The sequence below is a fragment of the Panthera tigris genome, chromosome A1 (genome assembly GCF_018350195.1).
Source record: "Panthera tigris isolate Pti1 chromosome A1, P.tigris_Pti1_mat1.1, whole genome shotgun sequence".
Lineage (NCBI taxonomy): Eukaryota > Metazoa > Chordata > Mammalia > Carnivora > Felidae > Panthera > Panthera tigris.
Genome location: NC_056660.1, coordinates 128,122,505 through 128,147,626, shown reverse-complemented (window position 1 = coordinate 128,147,626; position 25,122 = coordinate 128,122,505). Strand labels below are relative to the sequence as shown.

Here is a 25,122-nt window from a genome sequence, read left to right as displayed (position 1 = left end):
ACTTCTTCATTTGTATGTTGGTTTCCCTAATTTTCCAAAGTTTACAAATACAGCATTAATTGAAAGCAACATGAAATAACAAATCTTGAAACAGAAAGCTTCACAAAGTCTATAAAAGTGATGTAAAATCACACAAAAAATTTCTAACTGAGGTACTGAGATAGACCAATAAGGATTAAAACATGAAAGGTCACTATGAATAGAATATTAATCAAAGATTAATAAATCTTTAGAAAATTTGAGTAAGTCCTCAAATTTTACAAAAATAACACTTTTACTAATCCTACTAAAAGAGACAAATGTGAAATGAAGGATGGCATAATGTGCTATTACAATTTTGTCAGAAAAACCTTGTTAAAAATCATTATTTGATGAATTATCAATTCTGTTAATTAGCTTACACTTGAAATTATATAGTGAATTGTGCTGAAGATTTTAGGTTTCATTTTTCAACATAAAAAACTAATCAAACTTTTTCCTCTGTGGTACCCACACACAACACCACCACTACCACCATCACAGTAGCTCTTTTTCTATTAACATTTCATTCTTAAAACAGGTCACTTCAAATGGTCTCTTTGAGTGTGTTTTGTCCTCTGTAAGGGTGAAAAGCAAATAAAGAGAAATATGAAAAACACATGGAGAGAAGGAGAGAAAATAATTTTCTAAGCAAAGCCCTAGAGGGAAGACTGGATCAATGTCTGTTTAATAAGTTATGCTTTTAGGAACTCATTGATAATAATACCCTAATATTAGGGGACTTTAACACCCTACTTACATCAATGGACAGATCATATAGGTAGAAAATCAACAAGGGAATGATGATTCTGAATTACCCACTGGACCAGATGGACTTAACAGATATATTCAGAACATTCTACCCTAAAAAAAAACAGAATACACATTCCTTTTGAGTGCACATAGAACATTCTCCAGAATAGATCACATACTAGGTCACAAATAAGGCCTCAACAAGTACAAAAAGACTGAAATCATACCATGCATATTTTCTGACCACAACACTATGAAACTTGCAGTCAACCACAAGAAAAAATTTGGAAAGACCACAAATATATGGAAGTTAAACAACATGTTACTAAAGAATAAATGAATTAACAAGGAAATTAACAAAGAAATTTAAAAAAATATACGGAAACAAATGAAAATGAAAACAAGATGGTCCAAAACCCTTGGGATGCAGCAAAAGTGGTCATCAGAGGGAAGTATATAGCAACACAGGCTGAACTCAAGAAGCAAGAAAAATCTCAAACACCCTAAAGGAGGTGGAAGAAGAAAAACAAACAAAACCTAAAGCCAGCAGAAGAGGGGAAATAAAAAAGATTAAAGCATAAATAAGTGATATAGAAACAAAAAAATAGAACAGATCAATGAAACCAGCAGCTGGTTCTTTGAAAAAATTATTAAAACTGATAAACCCCTAGAGACACTTATCAAAAAGAGAAGAGAAAGGACCCAAATAAATAAAATCACAAATGAGAGAGGAGAAATAACAACTACCACCACAGAAATACAACAATTACAGGTGAATGTTATGAAAAAATTACATGCCACTAAATCAGACAACCTGGAAGAAATGAATAAATTCTTAGAAATATATACACCATGGGGTGCCTGGGTGGCTCAGTCGGTTAGGCGTCTGACTTCGGCCCAGGTCATGATCTCGCGGTCTGTGGGTTCGAGCCCCGCATCGGGCTCTGTGCTGACAGCTCAGAGCCTGGAGCCTGCTTTGGATTCAGTGTCTCCCTCTTTCTCTGACCCTCCCCTGTTCATGCTCTCTCTCTCTCTGTCTCAAAAATAAATAAATGTTAAAAAAAAAAATTAAAAAAAAAAAAAAGAAATATATACACCATCAAAACTAAAACAGGAAGAAATAGAAAATTGGAACAAATGGATAACCAGCAAAGAAACTGAATCAGTAATCAAAAATCTCCCAAAAACCAAAAGTCCAGGGCCACATGGTTTCACAGAGGAATTCTACCAAACGTTTAAAGAAGAGTTAATACTTATTTTTCTCAAACTATTCAAAAAAACAGAAGTGGAAAAAGACTTCCAAACTCATCTCTACAAGGCCAGCATTACCCTGATTCCAAAAACCAAAGACTCCACTAAAAAAGAGAACTACAGGCCAATATTCCATATAAACATGGATGCAAAAATTCCCAACAAATTAGCAAATTTAATCCAACAGTACATTAAAAAAATCATTCACCACGATCAAATGAGATTTATTCCTGGGTTGCAAGGGTGGTTCGCTATTTGCAAATCAATCAACGTGATACACCACCTTAATAAAAGAAAGGGTAAGAACCATATGATCCTCTCAATAGATGCAGAAAAAGCTCTTGACAAAATATAACTTCCATTCATGATAAAAATCCTCAACAAAGTAGGGATAGTTGGAACATACTTCAACATATACAAAAAACCCACAATGAGTATCATGCTCAATGGGGAAAAATGGAGAGCGTTTCCTCTATAGTCAGGAACAAGATAGAGATGTTCACTCTCACTAGTGTTCTTGAACATAGTACTTGAAGTCCTAGCCTCAACAATCAGACAACAAAAAGAAATAAAAGGCATCCGAATCAGCAAGGAACAAGCCAAACTTTCACTATTTGCAGGCAACATAATACTGTATGTAGAAAACCTTGAAAGACCCCACCAAAAATTGCTGGAACTGATACATGAATTGAACAACGTCACAGGATACAAAAATCAACATACAGAAATCTGTTGCATTTCCATACACCAATAATGAAGCAGCAGGAAGAGAAATCAAGGAATCGATCCCATTTGCAAATGCACTATAAACCATAAGATACCTAGGAATAAACCTGACCAAAGAGGTAAATTATCTGTACACTGAAAACTATAAAACACTGATGAAAAAAACTGAAGATGACACAAAGAAGTGGGAAAACATTGCATGCTCATGGATTTGAAGAACAAATACTATTAAAATGTCTATACTACCCAAAGCCATCTACATATTTAATGTAATTCCTACCAAAACACTACCAGTGGTTTTTTTGTTTTGTTTTGTTTTGTTTTGTTTTTTTGCAGAGCTACAAGAAACAATCCTAAAATTTGTATGGAACTACAAAAGACCCCAAATAGCCAAAGCAATATTGAAAAAGAAAAGCAAATCTGGAGGCATCACAATTCTGGAACTCAAGAAGTTCCAGAATTTATCCAGATGGATAAAAGTTGTAGTAATCAAGACAGTGTGGCACTGGTACAGAAACAGACACATAGATCAATGGAACAGAGTAGAAAACCCAGAAATGGACCCGCAACTGTATGGTCAACTAAACTTAGAAAAAGCAGGAAAGAATATCCAATGGAAAAAAGTTTCTTCAACAAATGCTATTGGAAAAACTGGACAGCAACATGCAAAAGAATTAAACTGGACCATTTTCTTGTACCACATACAAAAATAAATTCAAAATGGATGAAAGACCTAAATGTGAGACAGGAAACCATCAAAATCCTAGAGGAGAACACAGGCAGCAGCCTCCCTGACATCGGCCATATCAACTTCTTTACTACATACATCACTGGAGGCAAGAGAAACAAAAGCAAACATGAACTACTGGGATTTCATCAAGATAAAATGCTTCTGCACAGCAAAGGAAACAATCAACAAAACTAAAAGCCAACCTTCAGAATGGGAGAAGACATTTGCAAATGACATATCTGGTAAAGGGTTAGTACCCAAAATATATAAAGAATAAAAGTTAACATCCAAATCCAAAATAATCCATTGAAAAAATGGGCAGAAGACACGAATACACATTTTTGCAAAGAAGACATCCAGATGGCTAACAGACACATGAAAAAATGCTCAATATCACTCACCATCAGGGATATACAAACCAAAACTACAGTGAGATATCACCTCACACCTGTCAGAATTGCTAAAATTAACACAGCAAACAAAAGGTATTGGTCAAGAGGCAGAGAAAGGGGAACACTCTTGCACTGTTGGTGGGTATGCAAACTGGTGTAGCTACTCTGGAAAACAGTATGGAGGCTCCTTAAAAAGTTAAAAATAAAAGTACCCTATAATCCAGCAATTTCACTACTAGATATTTACCCAAAGCATACAAAAATACTGATTCGAAGGGATACATGCACCCAATGTTTACAGAAGCGTTATCAATAATAGCCAAACTGTGAAAAGATCCCAAATGTCCATTTACTGATGGATAAAGAAGATGTGATACACACACACACACACACACACACACACACACACACACACACACCAGAATATTACTCAGCCATAAACACAATGAAATCTAGCCATTTGCAACAATGTGGATGGAAAGACAGTATTATGCTAAGTAAACTAAGGCAGTCAGAGAAAGACAAATACCATGATTTCACTCACATGGAATTTAAGAAACAAAACAGATGAACATAGGAGGGAAAAGAGGCAATGCAGAAAACAGACGATTAACTACAGAGAACAAACTAAGGGTTGCTGGAAGTGAGGTGGGTGGAGGGACAGGTTAAATGTGTGAGGGGTATTAAGGAGGTCACTGGTGATGAGCAGTGGGTGTTGTGTGTAAGTGGTAAATCACTAGATTCCACACGTGAAACTAATGTAACACTGTACGTTAACTAACTAGAATTTAAATAAAAACTTGAAAAAAAAGAGTTATGCTTTTAATAAACAAAGCATAGAAAATAAACTTTACATGATAAAAGCTGAGGGAAATGCTTCTTTAGAATCTCTAGCAAACAGTGCAGTTTGTCACTTGGACCACAAGATGGAGACACCAGTTACCTCAAAAGCAATAGATAAAAGGAAAGAAATTGCTTCTTCAGTGTTAAAACCACAAAACTAATTTAAAAAAATATATGTAATCTAAAGCCATTTTTTTTGGAAATTTATTCTAACAATGATATAGTGAAGCGTGCTTGTGATTCTGAAGATAATTCTCTATCCAACTCCATTCAACTGTCATTTCCAAAAGCAAGCATGTCAACTCAATTTTGTAATTTTTGTGGAATAACTAACACTTAGAAAGTCTTAAAATAGCAGCTGAAATGAATTGCTGAACTGAGTAGTACTCTGAAAAGGGAGAGGGCTGAGTAAGAAAAGTAACAGTTTCATCTGATTTACATTGATACAGAGAAACTGGGTTTTGCACGAGTATTTTAATACAAATGGAGTTCATCACTAAATAACCTTGATAAATCAACAAAAGACATATTATTTTTTATAATTCTTCCACAAGTACAGTGAATAGTGACAAGTGCTAGGAATGGTGCCTAATTCACAGTATTTAATACTAATTATCATTACTGCCATTACTACTCTTAGCGTAAAGCAATTATAAAATCCTCAAAGCTTCTTTTCTCTTACATAACTAAGCCTCACTTAGAAACAGATATAATGTAGCCTAGTCACTCATTCATTATTTGTTTCCATTTCAGCTAAAAAAAAAAAAAAAAAAAAATCCCCTATTTCCCTGCTAGGGAAAAGCAGAATTCAAGATTAAGGATGCTTAAGTTCATTTTAAAGCCAGTATAAAATAATGACAGGTAGGACTGTGAATACATTTCAACCTCCTATTTTTCTCTTAGATGAAAGTATTACACAGATGTGGTTCTGCTGGTATGAGATGGGAATGCACTCAAGGACTACAGGGAAAATGTTGGTATTCTCTGTTCACCAAAATACAATTAAGTGTACATGCATGCATACACATGCAAAAGTAGGGAATTCAGTAAGCAACTGAAATAATCTCAGAGGAAAACACAATTAAGTAGTGAAATATTAAAATGAAGATCAGAAAATTAAAAGTTCAACCTTCAGATGACCCTGAGAAAACCTATATAAAAGTTCATAATTATTACCTTATATTCAACAAAATATTTTATTTTTTAAAGTACATATATTTATTTTGAGAGAGAGCAGGTGTGAGCACAAGTAGGGGAGGGGCAGAGAGAGACTCCCAAACAGGTTCCACACTGACAACACAGAGCCTGAAGTGGGGCCTTATCCCACAAAGAGTGAGATCATGACCTGAGCAGAAATCAAGAGACAGGTGCTTACGTGAATGAGCCACCCAGGCACCCCTCAACAAAGTATTTTAAAGTAAGTTCAACTTCTTCTAGATATCCCTAAACAGAAAGCTTGTTTTAGTTAGTATCGTAAAACATTTGAGGATAGTTTCCAATTTGATGATGTCCATGGTAATGATTACATTGTGATCTCTAACAACTCAAGATACAACGCTGCTTACTGTTCTATGGGGCGCCTGCACGGCTCAGTCAGTTAAGGGACCAACTCTTGGTTTTGGCTTAAGTCATGGGTTTGAGCCCCATGCTGGGCTCTGCACTGACAGCGGGAGTCTTCTTGGGATTCTCTACCTCTCTCTCTGTCCCTCCCCAACTCGTACTGTTTCTGTCTTTCTCAAAACAAATAAACTTAAAAAATTTTTAAATAAAAAAGAATATTGCTTGCTGTTCTAAAAATTATATGTATTTTTTTAAGTCTTCATGAATTCTTCAAAATATAATTGCCCCTTATTGTTCATTAATGACTAGGTAAAATCCATTGTGTTATTTTAAAACCCTTGTATTAAGAGACAGAAGTTTACAAAGCAGTAGTGCAGGGTTTATTTAGAAGAAAAAGTATAAATACAATTATTTTAGAGAAAAGATTCTTTCTTCTTCCTTCAAAGCAGCTCACAGAAAAATACTGAATAAACTGGCAACCTACAATTATTTTAAACAATGCTGCCACCTGCTGGAAAAATCTGAAATTTCTTCATTTCCCAAATGTTAGACTAAATACCACATTAAAGAGCTGTATCATAGTCTTCCAATTACCTAATGAAACAAGATACATCTTATTCAATAATTCTGACCATCTGATTTGTCTGATTCTAAATAACTACATCTTAATCAAGTACTAATTCATTATAGTTTTTAGTATATCTATACTTTTTTTTAATGTTTATTTTTTGAGAGAGAGAGTGTGAGCAGAGAAAGACAGAGAGAGAGAGTGAGAGAGAAAAAGAGAGAGAATCCAAAACAGGTTCCAGGATCAGAGCTGTAAGCACAGAGCCTGTAGTTTTTAGTATATTTAAGTGCTAAATACAAACAGGTTGAGGCAACATTATCAAAAACAACACAACTCTGTAATTATATTAAACAGTAGATGATGCAGGTTTTGAAGTTTCAGATGATGGTACCTTCATCCTTAAAGAAAAAAAAATAAGACTGGGTATCTTAACAGAAGTTTGAGGCTAGCAATAAAACTAAATTTGGAAGGTCCCTGACTAAGCTAAGTCCAAAGCGGAAGCATGCTAGAAAAGTTATGGAAAAGATACTCTTATTTATAATGAGACCATTTTAGTTCCTGAAGAATATTTGGCCATTTACCATAAATAAAAATATATATACCTTAATCACCTGATTTAAGATTTTGTAAAGCAACTTCTTTATTTCCTGTAGCTTTTAAAATCTTGCTTTGTTTTTATTTTTATAATTTGGGTCCATAAATATCTCAATTCATTGAACAGCTGTTTTGTGAGTACCTACTCTGTATCATGTAGCTTATTTAAGTACGCAGAAATAAAACAATAACCTTATGTTTAAGATGAGGATAATAATCCCTAGTTATATGAGTGTTGCATAGATGAGAAATACAGTTGGCACATGATGAATGATAATTATCATTAATGTGAGCATTACTAAAACGATTGGAAGCTACAGTAAGGTGAGAACAAAATGGAAGGAAAAAAATGTTTCTAATTTGTATTACAAATTAAAAATGTAAACTTCAGTTTAAAATAGCCTGGGTGTTATTGGGGTGCCTGGCTGTCTCAGTCAGTGGAGCATGCGACTTTTGACCTTGGGGTTTTAGGCTCGAGCCCCACACTGGGTGTAGAAATTACTTAAAAATCTTTTAAAAAAATAATAAAATAGCCATTGATTTATGTTTACTTCATTTATTTTTCAAAATATAAGGTGGGGGGGGGGGTGAATGAAGCTACACTGGAAAATAGCTAAAGGTACCATCAAAAGACCAGAAACTGAGGCAAATAGATATGAAATACACAAAACAGGTATGTTTTGCATAAAACAGTGTTGAATAAGTATTTGCCACATGATAAATTAATGAATGGTACAGGATGAATTGGAAGGCAAACTTAGAAATGCTGACTGGCTTATGAATTAGCAGACATACAAGCCTCACTGGAAGCATCTCTATAGATTTTCCCAAAAATTAGTTCTGAAAGAATCCCAAGGTTAGAGTAGTAGAGTTGAAAGCACAGGGCAAAAAAAATTGGTTTAAAAAAAAAAAAGGTAGTAGCTGGCCTGAGATCAAAGGTGATAAAAAAAATCTGACCTGATATTGACATTCTCAAGATTCCAACTTGCAGGGGATAAAAGTAAAGCATTCTGAGTAATCAGTATAGTTCTCCCAGAAAAATGTGACCAGAGCCCTATGGGAAAACACAGGCATATGGCATTCACATAGGTATCACTTGGTACAATCACTTTCAAGTAAAATGAAGGCTATGCTGCATAAGTCATCTAAGGAGGGTGGTCAGAAATAAGAAAACATAAACAACAGAAAGCAAAAAAAATAAGATGACTGAAGTAGTACTAAATACACCACTTACTACAACAAATATAAATGGGTTAATGCCATCATTAAAAATTTTTTTAAATTTTTTTTCTACATTTGCTCCCCAAAAATCAGAGATCTGTGTGTAAAAGGGGGGGGTGGTAATCAACATAAAAAGACAACCTACAAATTACAAAAGACTTAAAAACATATTAGCAATAATAATGTAAAGATTTTGTTTGGAGCTACATTTATACAAACTGTAAAAATAAGTAAACAAATCAATAAATTAACATGACCAGGGAAAACCAGAGAAATGTGACAAAAAGTATATTTAATGATGTTAAGAAATTGTTGATTTCTATATGAGATAATGGTTTACTGTCATATGTAAAAAGAGGAGTCTTGTGTTTAAGAGACATATACTAAGATGCTTACAGATAAATTAACATCATGTTTAGTGTTTGCTTCAAAATAAGAGGAAAGATGAGTTGAGGAAAGGGAGAAAATAAAATTTAGCTACCAAATAAATTTTGCTACCAAATAAAATTTAGCTACCAAATAAATTTAGCTACCAAATAAAATTTGGTAACTGTTGCAAATGAATGATGGGTACATGGAAGTTTGTTTTATCCTTTTCTCTATATGTCTGGAATATTTCATAATTCGACAGTTAAAAATAAACTAAAAGATAAATAAAACAGAAATGATTTTCAGGCTAGAAAATCCAACTACTGTAATATTCTTTTTAAAAAAGGAAACACATATAAATAATATAAAGTACTCTATTTTATTTTATTTTAAGCTTCTTTATTTTGAGAGAGAGCATGCATAAAGAAATGGCAGAGAGAGAAGAAGAGAGAGGATCCCAAGCAGGGTCCATGCTGTCAGCACAGAGCTCGGTGCGGGGCTTGATCCAATGAACTGTGAGATTACGACCTGAGCTGAAACCTAGAGTCGATCTTAACCAACCAAGCCACCTAGGCCCCCTAAAATATCCTTCAATTTTAATTAAAATTCAATTTTAGATTGATGACCCTCAATTCAAAATTACTACTTTTAAGGTTTGGTGTATACTTCCTCTGATTTGGCTTCTCAGAAGTGTTTGAGAACTCCAAATTTAAAAGACTTTTTTTTAACCAGAAAGCTTGACATATAAAATTCAGTGGATAAAGAACATGTGGCACATACACACACACACACAATGGAATTATTACTCAGCCATCAAAAAGAATGAAATCTTGTCATGTGCAAGGATGTAGACGGAACTAGAAAGTATTATGCTGAGCAAAATAGGTCAATCTGAGAAAGACAAATACCATATGATTTAACTCATATGTGTAATTTAAGAAGCAAAACAGATGAACATAGGGGAAGGGGGAGAAGAGGGAAGAGATAAACAAACCACAAGAGACTCCTAAAGATCAAACTGAGGGTTGATGGAGAGAGGTAGGTGAGAGATGAGCTAGATGAGTGATGTGTATTAAAGAGGGCACGTGGTATGATGAGCACTGGATGTTGTATGTAAGTGATGAATCACTGAAATCTACTCCTTAAACCAATATTGTACTATATGTTAACTATCTAAAATAAAAAAAAAAAGAAATATAAATTTCAGGAAATGTTGGGGTGCCTGGGTGGCTCGGTTGAGTACCCGACTCTTAATTTCAGCTCAGGTCATGATCCCAGGATTGTGGGATCCAGACCTGTGTCCAGCTCTATGCTGAGCGTGAAGCCAGCTTAAGATTCTCTCTCTTTCCCTCTGCCCCTCTCCCCTGAGCTCTCTCTCTCTCACTCTAAAATTTAAAAAATTCAGGAAATGTTATTATAAATTCTGTATTTAGCACACTGATAATATGTGTGAGTCTAAATGTATCCATATAAATTAGAAAGTATATAAAATATAATTTGGCAGTAAAATGCTTTCATGAAAATCTTAGCACAAATTTTTCTTTGCTCACAAGTTTCATAAATGTTCAAATAATGCTTCATTAAAAAACTGAGAACAAAATGAAAAAAATCTTTTGGAATGTAAAATTTTCTAATAAAATTTTGAAGAGATTTATTTCATAATTATTTAAATATGACAATTTTAAAATCACTGCTAGTAGCCTAGTATAACAATTCACTATGCAAAAAGCCCTAATGAGGGTCATACAGTTTTTAAAAATGTATCCCCAAAATAAATCTACCTACCACGTCTGATGAAACATTTGTCCTGGATTCTAAAAGAAGACGTCAACGTTACCTACTGCCCATTGCTATCCCTGCCTTGGCCCCCAACCAATTCTGTTTTGGGAACATCAACTAAACTCAGTATTATAAACAGTAACAAACTAGATACAACTCTTAAATGGCTGTATTCAATCAAGTTTATTTTTTTCTGAATGCTGAAAAGTAAATAACTATTATCTGATTCAACTCCCTGGTAAAAATCATGTAAACTTTCAGGTTTGATTTCTATTAATATAAATATCTATGCTTCTTACAAAATTATTGATCTACAGATTAGATTATAAACAAATGTCACTTTCAGGATAGACTTAAAGGTCATGAATGTCAGCCAGGTAGTTTGGATCTATTCCTCCTGGATGGAGAAACCACTAAAATGATAGCATTTCTAAATACGTGTCTCTTAATCTGATCTTGTTATTACTCTCTCCCTGCTTGAATAAACATCCCTACAGTTTTAATGATCACTTATATAAAAGTGGCTTCCAAATCTGTATTTTAATCACTCACATCTTTGGAGCTGCAGATCTGAGTATAAAATTGCCTGATTATACAGTTGTCCTATTATAACAAACAAACAAACTCCATTTACTCTTTGACCACCCCCAACCCAAAGCCTACTTCTCTATTTGCATGTGTCCCTATTAGCCTCTATTTGCATGAATCAGTACACCACAATCCACCAGCTCTCCAGAATTAAAACAAAATCATCTTTGGCCTCTCATCTTTTCTTTCCCCTTCCACCAGTCTAAGTCATTGTCAAGTTTAAAAGTTTTGCTAAATCAAAACTTTTCTTTCCATTCACATCACTTCAGTCTCATAAGAGCTCTTTCCAGGATCAAGGTCAATCTAGAAATGCTCCCATCAAATAGTATTTCAGCTCCTCCCTCTCCCCTCTAGCTCACTTTCTACAGGGCTTTCAGAGTCATTTCTCCAGCAGCTCTTATCATGTCCCAAGCTTTTCAATGGCTACCTAACAGCTACAGAATAAAGTGCAAACTTCAAACTTAGAGTATTCAAGACGTTTTAGTATCTGACCCTGTCTATCCCCTCACTAGCTTTCTCTAGTTCTACACTGAAGTCCACTAGCATGGGACTACCTTCTAATGTCTGTGGTATTTCCTACCCCTTCCAAGCCCTGACAGAGGATGCTCTTAAACCACTCTTTCTGAAATTGTATTTATCATTCGAGGTGCTGATCAAATGTGTTCAGCTCCTTATCTCCCTAAATTCTCTTGGCTACAATTAAACACAAGGCACTCTCTTCCTTTTATAACATAGCTCTAATGGTCTGAAAGTTATTTCTTATAAAAAAGATAAACATGTCCCCTCTGACCTGAGTTCTAATTTAAATGTCTACACAGATGAGCCTAATCTTTTTCTGTACAACAATCTTCCAAATATGTGAAGCTACTCCTAAATCTTCTCTTCACAGGATAAATCTCCTCAAGACTCACAGCTAATAGTCATAGATATGATTTCTAGAAATTTTCATCATTTTCACTACCTCTGTCTGGACACTCTGGATCTCTCCTGAAGTGTGATATCCAGAGCCAAACACAATACTTCAAACATTGTTTTTTGCAAATTATGCATGATATTCATCTTCCTCCCCAAATTTGGACATTCACAATGTCTATTAGCAAATTAACAACTCAAAATAGTCTTTCAGTAATAAACTTGTCATTTTTAACCGGTTGCGGATTTTTAATAAATGTGCAAAAGATAAAGGTGAAAATAATAAAACAAGGTTCAAAGAGGTTCTAGTCAGAATCGAGTATACAAGAATTTACTTTAGGAAGAAACTCCTTTTGAAACATGAGATAAATGAAACTAGATGGATAAAAAAGCAGAGATACTATAAATAAAAAGGGTGCAACATCAAAGAAAATTTCTACACAAAGTTTATTTGGGGACTCTTTTGCTAAGTACTCCACCATAAAGCAAGCAAACTTTCAATAAAAATATGTTAATTAACATCTTTTAATTAAAAAATGCCAACTAATAATGCTATATTCACAATCTTCTTATCCTGAAATGCCAAAATGCGTTTTAAAAAGTTAAAATTTCAACAATAAATTCTAAACTTAAATTCAACTGACTGGACAATACTCAAGAGATCTATTTTAAATTGCATAACTATCTTTGCTCTCATTAAATAATATCCTATGTGGAAAATACAGTAGTTCTTTAATGACTGGCACCACACTAATTAACTGAACTAAAAGAAAAAAGTCATTTCCTCTAAAGAGTTCTTAAATACTCTTCAATGATCATGTTTAATGCTCAACAATTTATTCAATTCAAAGAAAACTCAAGGAGACCTCTAAAGTGCTGTCTTTTATACAAAGGAAATAAGAAAGTTCAATGATTCATTTTCTGAAAACTTGCTTTAAAACAAACTCAGGATCTTTCCCCTTGATTTACAGTGGAAGGCTTAGGAAATGTGTAATGATATTGACAGAATGTAATGTGTATCTGTGCCACAGGCCTAAAATACCTAAGAAATGAATGACACAGATATATCATATAGCAGCATACAATGATTCTCCTACATCATCAATAAAATCCTAATTTTCTCACAACCAAGAGTACATGAATTTGAAATATCAAGCTGATAGAAGTATAAATTTATAAGCACTTTGGAAAACAATCTGGTGTTATAAGATGGTTAAAGACCAACATATCCCCTGACTCACTAATTATGTTCTTAGAATACATGATTTTTTACATTTTAATATTTCTTCAATGATATTATATTTTCATTGAAATGATACAATGAAGTTGATACAAAATTATAATAAAACCTTGGTTTGCAAGCATAATTCATTCCAGAAACATGCTTGTAATGCAAAGCACTTGCATATCAAAGCGAATTTCAAGAACCATTGGCGTTGTGAAAATGTGATATTCAGCATCACGTACTACTCATATTGCAAGGCATCACTCATTTATCATGTTAAAATTTATTAGAAATTTTGCTTGTCTTGCAGAACACTTGCAGAACAAGTTAGTCCCAATCCAAGGTTTTCCTGTATTTTTAATGGTCGCAAGATTTGAACAGATATTTCAGTAAAGATCTGTGGATGCCAAATAAGCACATAAAAAGATTCTCAACATTATCAGTCATTAGGAAGATGAAAATAAAAACCACAAAGAGACACCACTATGCAACTAATAGAATGGATAAAATAAAAATAAGTAATAACAACAACAAAAACCTGACAATACCAGGTGTTACTGAGGAGTGTAACTAGAATTTTCTTAACATTGCTGGCAGGAATGCAAAATAGTATAGGCAATTTGGAAAAGTGAGCTAGTTTCTTATAAAGGTATATACACATGCACACAACTCAGCAATCTCACGCTTACGTATTTACACAAGAGAAATGGAAAATGATTCACATAAAATCCTGTATGTGAATGTTTATAGAAGCTTTCTTCACAATCACCAAAAACTAGAAACAACCCAAGTCCTTTGAGTAGTGAATGGATAAACTGTGGTACACCATCAAAGAAATACTACTTAGCAATTAAAAGGAACAACTACAGACACATGGATGAATCTTAACTGTATTATACTGTGTGAAATAAGCTAGACTTGAAGGACTACATCCTATGTAATTTCATGTATATAACATTCTCGAAAAGGCAAAATTATAGGGACCTAAAACAGATCAGTGATTGCCAAGGGCTGGTTATGGGGTGAAGGAATGAACTTCTAAGGGGTAGAGGGAATTTGGGAAGTGACAGAACCATTCCATATCTTCATTGTGTGATAGCTATGGGACTCTATGAATTTATCAAAAAACATAAAACCATACACCAAAAAGGATGGGTGTTACTGTATGTAAATTATACTTTAAAAAAGTCAACTGATGTTCTGCATATTTAATGTTCCTGACAACTTATGGAAAAGAAAAATCTTTCTTCTGCTTGCAGTCTGTGAAGAAAGACCATCAACATGCTACGTAGTTTCTTTGTGGACTTAAAAAAAAAAAAAAGGAAGAAAGACATATTCCCTGCCCTGAGAGTCTGGAAGCTCACTTGGGAAACAAGTCTAAGATGCTAAATTACAGAAAAAGGCTAGGCAAAACAACTTTGAGTGATAAATCATGGAAAGCACTTTACATGTGTTCTAAGAGAAAGTAAGGAAGAAGTAATTCCCTTTGACTAGAGTTAAAGGAAATGAATGGAACACAATTTAGTAAAATTCTTAGTGTTTCTCAATGCAACATTATCGTCTCTAACTTTCAGATGAGGAGAATGAGACTTGGGAGGACAAGTATTTCGTCCGTGTTCCCTCAGCTATTAGGTATCAGGGCTGAAATTGTAATCCAAGCCCATCCGACCCCAAAACCTGAGATCTTTCGCATTGCGATGATGGAACAACACTGAAGAGGTTATCACGGCTGCTACGTGACGGGATTTCAACAGACAGGAACGTCCCCTAACTTTCCAAACAACACTACTTCGTATGAATCTTAAGAAACACCACGGCTAGTGCAATGACCTTAAAGTGAGCTCTACGGGGTTTTGGAGTGCAAATTCGTGGGGAAGGTAACATGAAGCCTTGTGAGGATCTCTTCACGGTGCGCAGAGACCTACTTCTGATACGTTGGAGTAAGGTGACGCATGTAGCCAGCGCCCGAGCAGCTGAAAAAGGTAAACACCAAGAGGAAAAAGCCGAGGCGCTCAAGATAACACCGCTTCAATTAGAGAACGCTGGCCTGATCGCAAGGAGAGTACAAGAGGAGGAAAAGCTACTTTCCTGCCCTCCCAAGGCCCTCTGGTAAAAGACCTCCGTGGACTTGTCCCTGTCTGCGTCGCCCAAAGACCAGGACCTGGGCCGGGGCGTCCTCCGCCTGTGGGCTCTCTGCGTGGGGAGGACAGCTGTGTATGCTGTGCGGTGCTCTCGCGGGTCGCGGCGGGGCGCACCTTACCAAGGCACTGCAACCCAGGGAGGGCGGGCACACACTCGGCTGGGCCGCGGCGCAAAGCTCAGAGTGAAGGGGTAGGCGAGGTGAACGAACTTGCGCTGTCCCCCTAGATGACATCACAACTGTCGCACACTGTGTTAGTTGACAAGACGCTCTCACTTTCCCCTTATTTACTGACCAAGCAGCCGCTGCGCTCGCTGTCATCTCACCTCTCCAGTTCCTGTATTCCGGAACATAGTAGTATTTGTTCCCGAACAGGTCTGTGCCGACTTGCTCCTTCGCTTCCTTTGACAGCGCTCTCCATAAGGCACGGAACAAATCCTGAGACCAACCCATGGAGTCGGCCCGGCTTTCAGCGCGAATCTCAGACGGATCCGCCGGGACCCAAACACACGCGCTCTCTAGCCGCGGACCCCGCCCACCCGCTTTAGCCTCACGCCCTTCTAGTAACGGCGCTCACCATTGGTCGGATGTCATCTGGCTTGACCAATGGGAGACCCCACTGGTACAGCCTCCGCGCTCTGTCATGGCGGCGTCCGGTGTTCAGCCAGGTGTGAACGGACAGGATGTTAGGGTTTTTGTCAGCGAGACAGACCGGTTTGGACGACCCTCTTCGCCTCCGGAGAGCGGAGTCCACACGGAGGTAAAGAAAACCTTACTTTTTTCTCAAACAGCCCATTCAAATCTGGACCAATGGCTATGTGAGTCTTGCCTCTCACTTTCCCGCTTCATTATCACTTTACCTCCACCATACTCGCCTTTAATCTCTTCTGCCTTGAGGCTGACGAAAATAAGATACCCTTTACATTCCTGTAGGCAGGTGGGTGCGCACTTGGGTTCTGGCGAAAATCCTTTCGTTTTACCTTACTCCTCCCTCACATTACGTTTCCTCTCCACTCCCTGGGGAATAACTACTCTCCAAAGATTCCTTCATTCAGTCAGTCGACATACTTAGTGAACTCCCACTTTTAGCCAAGCGTTATGCTAAGAGCGGAGTGTAGGCCAAGAACTGAACCAAGTTTAGCATGACTAGAGCAGACAAGGGGGGCGGTGACAGGAGATGAAGCTGGAAATGTAGTCCGGGGTTCAGTGAGGAAGAGCCTTGTGTGCTTGGTGAAGAGGTATGAAGAGGATAATAAGGTGACAACTGTTGGATTTTGTCTTCTGCCTGGAGAGTGGATTGAAGTTGAGAGCAAGCAGTGAAAGTCAAGTTAGGTAACTGTTCTAGTTGTCCAGGAGAGAGCAGGTGGAAGCCTGAGCCAGGGAAGTAGCGGCGGTTGGGTCAAAGACAGTGAGGATATATGAAAAATATTTAAGAAATAAAATCAACGAGCTATGGAAAGTGTTTGTATATATAATAAATGGTGAAAAGAAAGGCGTCAACAATGATTCCCAGATAGTTGCTTTGTATAGCAGGGTAAATGATGATGGTATTCATGTAGATACGGCTTTCCAAAGGGGGGAACAAGTTTTACTGTAACTTTGCCCACTGATTTTTTCCACATTACTTTCTCTTTTTTTTAAATTTGTTTAAGTTTATTTATTTTGAGACAGAGACAGCATGAGTGGTGGAGGGGTAGAGAGAGAGAGAGAGAGAGAGAGAGAGAGAGAAAGAATCCCAAGCAGGCTCCACACTGTCAGCACAGAGCCTGATGTGGGGCTCAAACTCACAAAACCATGAGATCATGACCTGAGCTGAAACCAAGAGTCAGATGCTTAACGGGTTGAGCTACCCAGGCACCCCTCCCATATTACTTTTAAAGAACCTGTGACTTGGAGAGAGGAAGACAAACTTCATGATATATATTTGATGCTCGGAAGAAATTGAGAGATCTTTAATGTGAGATAGTATGTGAAGTGATGTGGGAATGAGATCACCTAGGCACTATTTGTAGAGTAAGAAAGGCAGTTCAGTAACAAACAATCTGAGAAAAATCAACATTTTTAAAAAAATTTTTTAAATGTTTATTTATTTTTGAGAGAGGGAGAGACAGAGTGCAAGTAGGGAGGAGCAGAGAGAGAGAGGGAGACATAGACTCTGGAGCAGGCTCCAGGCTCTGAGCTGTCTGCACAGAGCCCAACGCAAGACTCAAACCGACAAACTGTGAGATCATGACCTGAGCTGAAGTCGGACGCTTAACTGACTGAGCCACCCAGGTGCCCCAAGAAAATCAACATTTAAAGTTAGCCTGGGAAGCATCTGGGTGGCTCAGTCAGTTAAGCGTCCGACTTCAGCTCAGGTCATGATCTCGAGTTTGGGGGTTTGAGCCCCATGTCGAACTCTGTGCTGACAGCTAAGAGCCTGGAACCTGCTTCAGATTGTCTCCCCCTCTCTTTTGGCACCTCCCCCACTCACACTCTCTCTCAAAAATAAATAAACATTAAAATAAATAAATAAATAAAGTTAGGCGGAAGAAGACTTCAAAGAGGAGTTGAAGGAAAACCAGGGTGATGAAGTGTCATGTACACTAAAAGAAGACTGTTTAAAGAGGAAGCCATGAAATGTGTCATTTGCTGGCCCCAGCGCCCTTCTTTGCTCTCAGTGGTTCCCCATCCCGTTACTCTGTTCTCTCTATTCAAGTTATTAATACTGAAATTGTATTATGTATTTATTTTTTTTATTAGTTTATAGTTTTCTTAACCCCTATGAGAAAAAAGACATGAGAAAAGAGGCCTAGAAGAGTTTGTATTAAGCGGATGGTGTTATTCAAAAAATAGGAATTAGGAGGAATTAAAAGTATACATTATATCTGAACAGCAGGGTAGTCACAGATGGCCTTGAGAAGAGTATTTTCAGAAGAATTGTGGGAATAAAAATAAGATTTCAGTGAGTTGGAGAATGACAGATGAAAGGAAGTGGGAACTGCCAACATTAATGACTTTTTAATTGTCGACTCTCTTTTTAAAGAGAAAAGCAGAGTATAGTTAGTTACTGAAAACTGATACATATGATTTTTTCTAATATCCCAAAAGAAGAACTCACCTGCTATATTAGTTATCAGTGGATGGGTAACAAAGTACCCCCAAAACTTAGCAGCTTAAAACAACAAAAGATTTACAGTAAAGCCCTGGTTTGTGAACTTAATTCGTTCTGGAAACATGCTTGTAACCCAAATCACTTGCACATCAAAGTGAATTTCCCCATAGGAAATAATGGAAACTCAGATAATTTGTTCCACAACCCAAAAATATTCATATAAAAATTATAACTATATTGTAATATAATACGAAATAATAAAGAATACAAAATATAAAGAAAAATAAACAAATGAACCTGCACTTTGAAAACCTTTGTGGCTGGTGTGAGGGAGACGAGAGAGGAGGGTTATAGTGTAGGATGACTTTCACTGTCACTAATGGAATTACTGCTGTCTATTGGCTCAATGTAATCTTTCTGCATGGGAACCATTGTATATGTTCACGTGGATGTTAACTACAGTACAGTATTAATAAACTTTTATCATATACTGTATTTAATGAAACTGGCAGTAAGGCGGTAGAGGAAAGGGTCTATATCTACAGGCAGCCAGATCTAGAAGGAAGTAAAGCATTCCTAAGCTTACTCTTGTATGGAAAAGCAAAGGACTATCCTATCCTACCACAATTACAAACAGACAAAAATAATAAACTATTGTAATGCATGATAATAATCTTTTGCCTCTTTCCACGAAGCAATGTATGTGTTTTGTATTCTAAAATGTTGCATCAGCTTTATATTTAGTATTATGCTTTTAGAATGGGAAAATATGTTTCAAATACTGCATGTAATTTTAACTAAATAAGTAAACATTAAATCTTTTTTAAGCAAGCTGATCTTTGATCAGTTTTAAACATGATTGAGATTGCATCCACTGTTGTCCCCTTGTCCCCAACCCCAGTCAGTGCAGGGTAGTCAGCAATTCCTACTCAGCTCATTGATCCATTCTAATAAAAGCATATAGACATATCCAGAGTTTTTTATTTCAATAATTCCAAGAACCCAAGTTTTATTTCAGTGATTGTAAAAACTCAAAATTTACTTTTATCAAAATTTGTCAGTCTTCTCTGATAATTTAGCTTGTTTCCACCAAGTAGTTCTGCAATTCTTCCATTATGATCAGTAAACATGGGAAAGTGAATGAACTTGCCTGTTAGACCTTTAATTTTTGTGAAAATAACTGTACTTTTTAAAAAAGAATCAGCATTATTTTTTAATCTAGTAAGTTCAGAAGTCTTATTATATCAGTAAAAATTTAAATCATGTCAGCTACTGAGAGTCTAAAACAGTGGTTTTTTCAGAGTCTTTTAATTTTAAATAGTCCTTGATCTGAAGAAGCAATTAAGTAAAGCTCTTTGTTAAAATTCCGTGACCTAATTATTCTGATTATGCCATTTTATTTTATTAAGATTTATTTCTTTAAGTTTATTTATTTTTAGAGAGAGAGTGTGCACACACACAAGCAGGGGAGAGGCAGTGAGAGAATCCCAAGCAGACTCCATGCTGTCAGCACAGAGCCCAATGCAGGGCTCAAACCTACCAACAGCAAGATGATGACCTGAGCCAAAATTAAGAGCTTAACTGAGCCACCCAGACGACCCAAGATTTATTTTCTTTTGAGAGAGAGAGAGAGAGAGAGCGCGCACTACCATGAACAGGGAAGAGGGGCAGAGGTAGAATCAGAAGCAGGCTCCACTCTCAGTGTGGAGCTTGGTGTGGAACTCAGTCCCACGACTCTGGGATGGTGACCTGAGGGAATCAAGAGTCGGGTACTCAACCAGCTGACTGAGCCACTCAGGTGCCCCTGTTTATGCCATTTTAATATGAGCTAATGAAATACAAATGCAGAAAGAGTTGCTATTCTTACAAAAACTACATAGACCACTTTTGAAATAATTCAAACAAATGGCTTAACATAAAATGCTGTTCAATAAGGTATATTGATTGAGAAAATGTTATAAAAGACTTGGGGAAAATACAAAACGATGGAACAGTTTTTCTCAACTTTGCCATAACACAGGAATCACCTAGGGTCTTTGGAAAAAGTATTTGTGCCAAAGTTCCAACCCTAAAGATTCTGATTTAATTGGTCCAGGCCACTGGGATTTCTTGAAAGCTCCCTAAGTGATTGTTAGGTTTAGCCAGGATTGACAACTATTGCTGGAGAAAGATTCCACATTCGTTTGCTTTGCATATGTCCAAGATTCCATATTCATTTGCTTTGCATATGCCTTAACTGTTTACTCAACTAAAACAAACAAGGTAATAAAAACATCTTTTGCGTATTTACCCAAACGGATACAAGAATACTGATTCGAAGGGGCATATGCACCCCAATGTTTATAGCAGCATTATCAACAATAGCCAAGCTATATAGAAAGAGCCCAAATGTCCATCGACTGATGAATGGATAAAGAAGATGTGGTATATATAATGGAATATTAGCCATAAAAAGAATGAAGTCTTGCCATTTGCAACAACATGGATGGAGCTAGTGTTTTGTGCTAAGTGAAATAAGTGAGAGAAGTACAAATACCATGTGATTTCACTCGTTAGAATTTAAGAAACAAAACAGATGAACATAGGGGAAATGCAAAAAATAGGGAGGGAAACCGTAAGAGACTCTTCACTATAGAGAACAAACTGAGGGTTGATGGAGGGAGATGGCTGGGAATGGGCTAAGTGGGTGATCGATTTTAAGGAAGGCACTTGTGATGAGCACTGAGTGTTATATGGAAGTGATAAATCACAGAATTCTACATCTGTAATCAGTGTCACCATATATGTCAGCTAACTAGAATTTCAATAAAAACTTGAAATCATAAAATGAGTTAATAAATAAAACATTTGAAGAAATGGTTAAGGTATGGTTTACAAAGGAAAGATGATGTGGCACTCTGTTCAGCACATTTAATTCCACTTCAGACAATTGGCATATAAATATTCAGGCAGTCCTTTCTTTGTGTACTGGTGCACATCTATAAAACTAATTGTGCTAACTGAACCTAGGAAAGGTAACTTTAATAATCGGTGGAGAAACTATTCTGTCGTATTTAAAATTTCTTTGTCAAACACTAACCTTTTATTGTCAGTCATAAACACATAAAAAATGAAAAAAACAGTAAATCTTTAGTACACTTTAGTGTAAAACATTAGAAACAATTTGAACTACAGTTCTCTCTTTATATTAAAAAAACCAGGGGCAGTGCCTGGGTGGCTCAGTTGATTAAGCATCCATCTTCGGCTCAGGTCATGATCTCGCAGTATGTGAGTTTGAGCCCCACATCTGGCTCAGAGCCTGGAGCCTGCTTCGGATTCTGTCTCCCTCTCTACCCCTCTCCCACTCTTGCTGTCTTGCACGTGCTCTTTCTCTCTCTCTCTCTCAAAAGTGAGTAAACATTAAAAAAAAAAATTGTTTTAATTAAAAAAAACAGGGCGCCTGAGTGGCTCAGTAGGGTAAGTCTTCAATTCTTGATTTTGGCTCAGGTCATGATCTCACTGTTTGTGAATTCGAGTCCCATGTCAGGCTTTGGTGCTGACAGTGGGGAGTCTGCTTGGGATTCTCTCTTTCTGCCCCTCTCTCTGCCCCTCCCCTGCTCACCCTCTCTCTCTCTCTGAATATTCTCATTGTATAACTTATAATACAAGTTGAGCATCTTCTCTATATCTTGGCTAATTATCATTCTTTCTAAGTCTGAATCAGATTTGAACATTTTATCCTTTGAATTTCAATGTCGTGAAATATCTCTGAGAGGTTTGTTTTTTTTTTTTTTTAATGTGAGTGTTTTTGCCAGTGTTGTTTCCTCTAGGACATCCTTAGCCTTTTCATCACAGCCACTTTTCATCATTTATTTGGGTAAGTTCACTCACCTGCATTGATTTTCTCAGTGTGCCTCTTTAGACTTTGTCAGGTGGCCGTAGTGTCCACATTTCCACAGTCAGCTATTTCTTCTGTATTTCCATTTGCAGTACATTTAAGTTTTACTTCCAGCATTATCACTTAACGTTTTCTTTGGTGCTCTTTCATTTTTGTTGGCCAATTCTTTGAAAGAAGTCATGTAAATTGGTCACAAGCTATGATGTGCATGTTATTTTTGTAGTGATTTGTGGACTGAAAAAGTAGTATCCAGCTTTGTGTTTTATGCTGTTAGTCACGGTTAACATACTGTAGTAAATGACTTTTGAGCCACATTGTTGGGGGTCTGGTATTTAACTAAATCCTGGTACCTGAAATTCTGTTTAGTTTGCAGATTGTGCAAAGTAAGGACTGCTTGTATATTTAAGTTAAGATAAAGCATTTAAAGTAGGGCTTCTTTTTAAAGATTCCCCTCATTAAGTGATGTCTTTGCTTAACTAAACAACTGCACAGTCATATTTTATTTAAGGATGTCTACTCTAATTTGCCCCAAGGTCTTCCTTGTCAATGATTAAAGACAAAAGCATGAGCACTGATTTGCAAAGTTTATAATTCCTAACCCCAGTTTTTTTCACAGCATTCTTGAGGTATATTTGACATATAAACTGCACATTTAGTTAGAGAAAACAGTTTGATGAGTTTTGACATACATATACACTTTTGAAACTATTACCATCAGGATAACAAATATCCATAAGCCAAAAATTTCATCATAATTCCTTTTCTTTCTTTCCCTGCTTCATCCTGTTCTGCTCTAGGAAACCACTCCTCTGCTTTCTGTCAGCATAGATTACTTTGCATATGCCAGAATTTTGTATAAATGAAACTATGTTTTGTCTGACTTTTCATTGAGCATAATTATTTTGAAATTTCTCCTTTTGATTCCTTTTTATTGGTAAGGAATATTCTCTTTTGTGGATATATAACAGTTTATCCATTCACTTTTTTTTTAATGTTTATTTATTTTTGAGAGAGACAGAGTGCAAGCAGGGGAGGGGCAGAGAGAGAGAGAGAGAGACAGAATCCGAAGCAGGCTTCAGATTCTGAGGTGTCAGCACAGAGCTAGATGTGGGGGCTGGAACTTGTGAACGGGGAGATCATGACTTATGCTGAAGTCGGATGCCCAACAGACTGAGCCATCCAGTTGCCTCTATCCATTCAGTTCTTGGTGAACATTTAAATGTTTCCAGTTTTTGACTATTATATATAAAGCTACTGTGAATGTTCATGTACAAATCTTTGTGTGGATACATGTACATATCTTTGTGCTTTTATTTCTCTTGGATCCATGCCTAATTTTTGAATGACTAGAGTATATGCTTCACTTTTTTTTTAAGTATTTATTTATTTATTTATTTTTATGTTTTTCTTTTTTCTTTTTGAGAGAGACAGAGACAGAGCATGAGTGGGGAAGGAGCAGAGAGAGAGGGAGATAGAGAATCAGAAGCAGGCTCCAGGCTCTGAGCTACTGGCCCAGAGCCTGACGCAGGGCTTGGACTCACGGACAGTGAGATCATGACCTGAGCCGAAGTCAGATGCTTAACCAACTGAGCCACGCAGGTGCCCCTTATTTATTTATTTTTGAGAGAGAGAGAGCAACAGCGCCAGCAAGGGAGGGACAGAGAGGGAATCCCATCGGGCTCCACCCTATCAGCGCAGGGCCTGACATGGGGCTCAAACCCACGAAACCACAGGATCACGATCTGAGATGAAACCAGGAGTCAGAGGCTTAACCAACTGAGCCACCCAGGTGCCCCTATGCTTCACTTTTTAAGAAACTGGTAGTTTTGTAAAAACTTACATTCCCACCAGTGGTGGATGAGTGTGCTAGTTGCTCACATTCCTTTCCTCCTTTTTTGGGGGTGGGGGTTATTTAAACATTATTTAATATTCGATTTTAATTAATCTCTTGTGACATCTCTTTATATGATATTTTTGGTGATTGTTCTAGGAATTATAAAATACCCACTTTCATTCTCTCCTTAGAATCTGTAGTTCACTGCTTCATTTGGCATATAGAAATTTTACCACTTTTAACCCTCCACCATTGTTGTCTTTACATATTATATTGTGAACCCCATAAGATAATGTTATACATTTTTTTCAACTGTCAAGCATACTGTAAGGAGAGTTGTCTATTATATTGGCCTAGATATTTATCATTTCTTTTGCTCTCTCTTCAATCCTGATGTCCCAGGTTTCCTTCCTGTATCATTTCCCTTCTGTCTGAGGAACTTTGTTTAGCTCTTCTTTTAGAACATGAACCAAAATTCCTAGCATGAACATGCATGTTCCTAACATGTAGCAAAACTCCATACTCTCAGATATTCATCACAATGCACCTTGTTTACTCCATAGAGCTTAGGCACACAGAACCATTCATATCCAGGAATAATGGGAACCCTCCTGAAATCCCAGAAGCAGACAAAAGCCAATCTTGTAG

At 36.6% G+C, this 25,122-nt stretch overlaps 2 protein-coding genes across 3 annotated transcripts in view; one reads left to right on the top strand and one right to left on the bottom strand.

Annotated features, from left to right (window-relative positions):
- NDUFAF2 (NADH:ubiquinone oxidoreductase complex assembly factor 2) overlaps positions 1-16,199 on the bottom strand; it is a 171,211-nt gene extending 155,012 nt beyond the window's left edge. The window contains exon 1 of the mRNA XM_007079913.3: positions 15,996-16,199. Within this exon, the coding sequence (XP_007079975.1) occupies positions 15,996-16,122 (127 nt within the window). The 5' untranslated portion in view covers positions 16,123-16,199. The remainder of the gene's footprint in view (positions 1-15,995) is intronic.
- Positions 16,200-16,283: 84 nt separating this feature from the next.
- Positions 16,284-25,122, top strand: part of ERCC8 (ERCC excision repair 8, CSA ubiquitin ligase complex subunit) — a 62,977-nt gene continuing 54,138 nt past the window's right edge. For both annotated transcript variants that reach the window (XM_042987369.1, XM_007079915.3), the window contains exon 1: positions 16,284-16,429. In XM_042987369.1, coding sequence (XP_042843303.1) covers positions 16,353-16,429 — 77 coding nt within the window. In that variant the 5' untranslated portion in view covers positions 16,284-16,352. The remainder of the gene's footprint in view (positions 16,430-25,122) is intronic.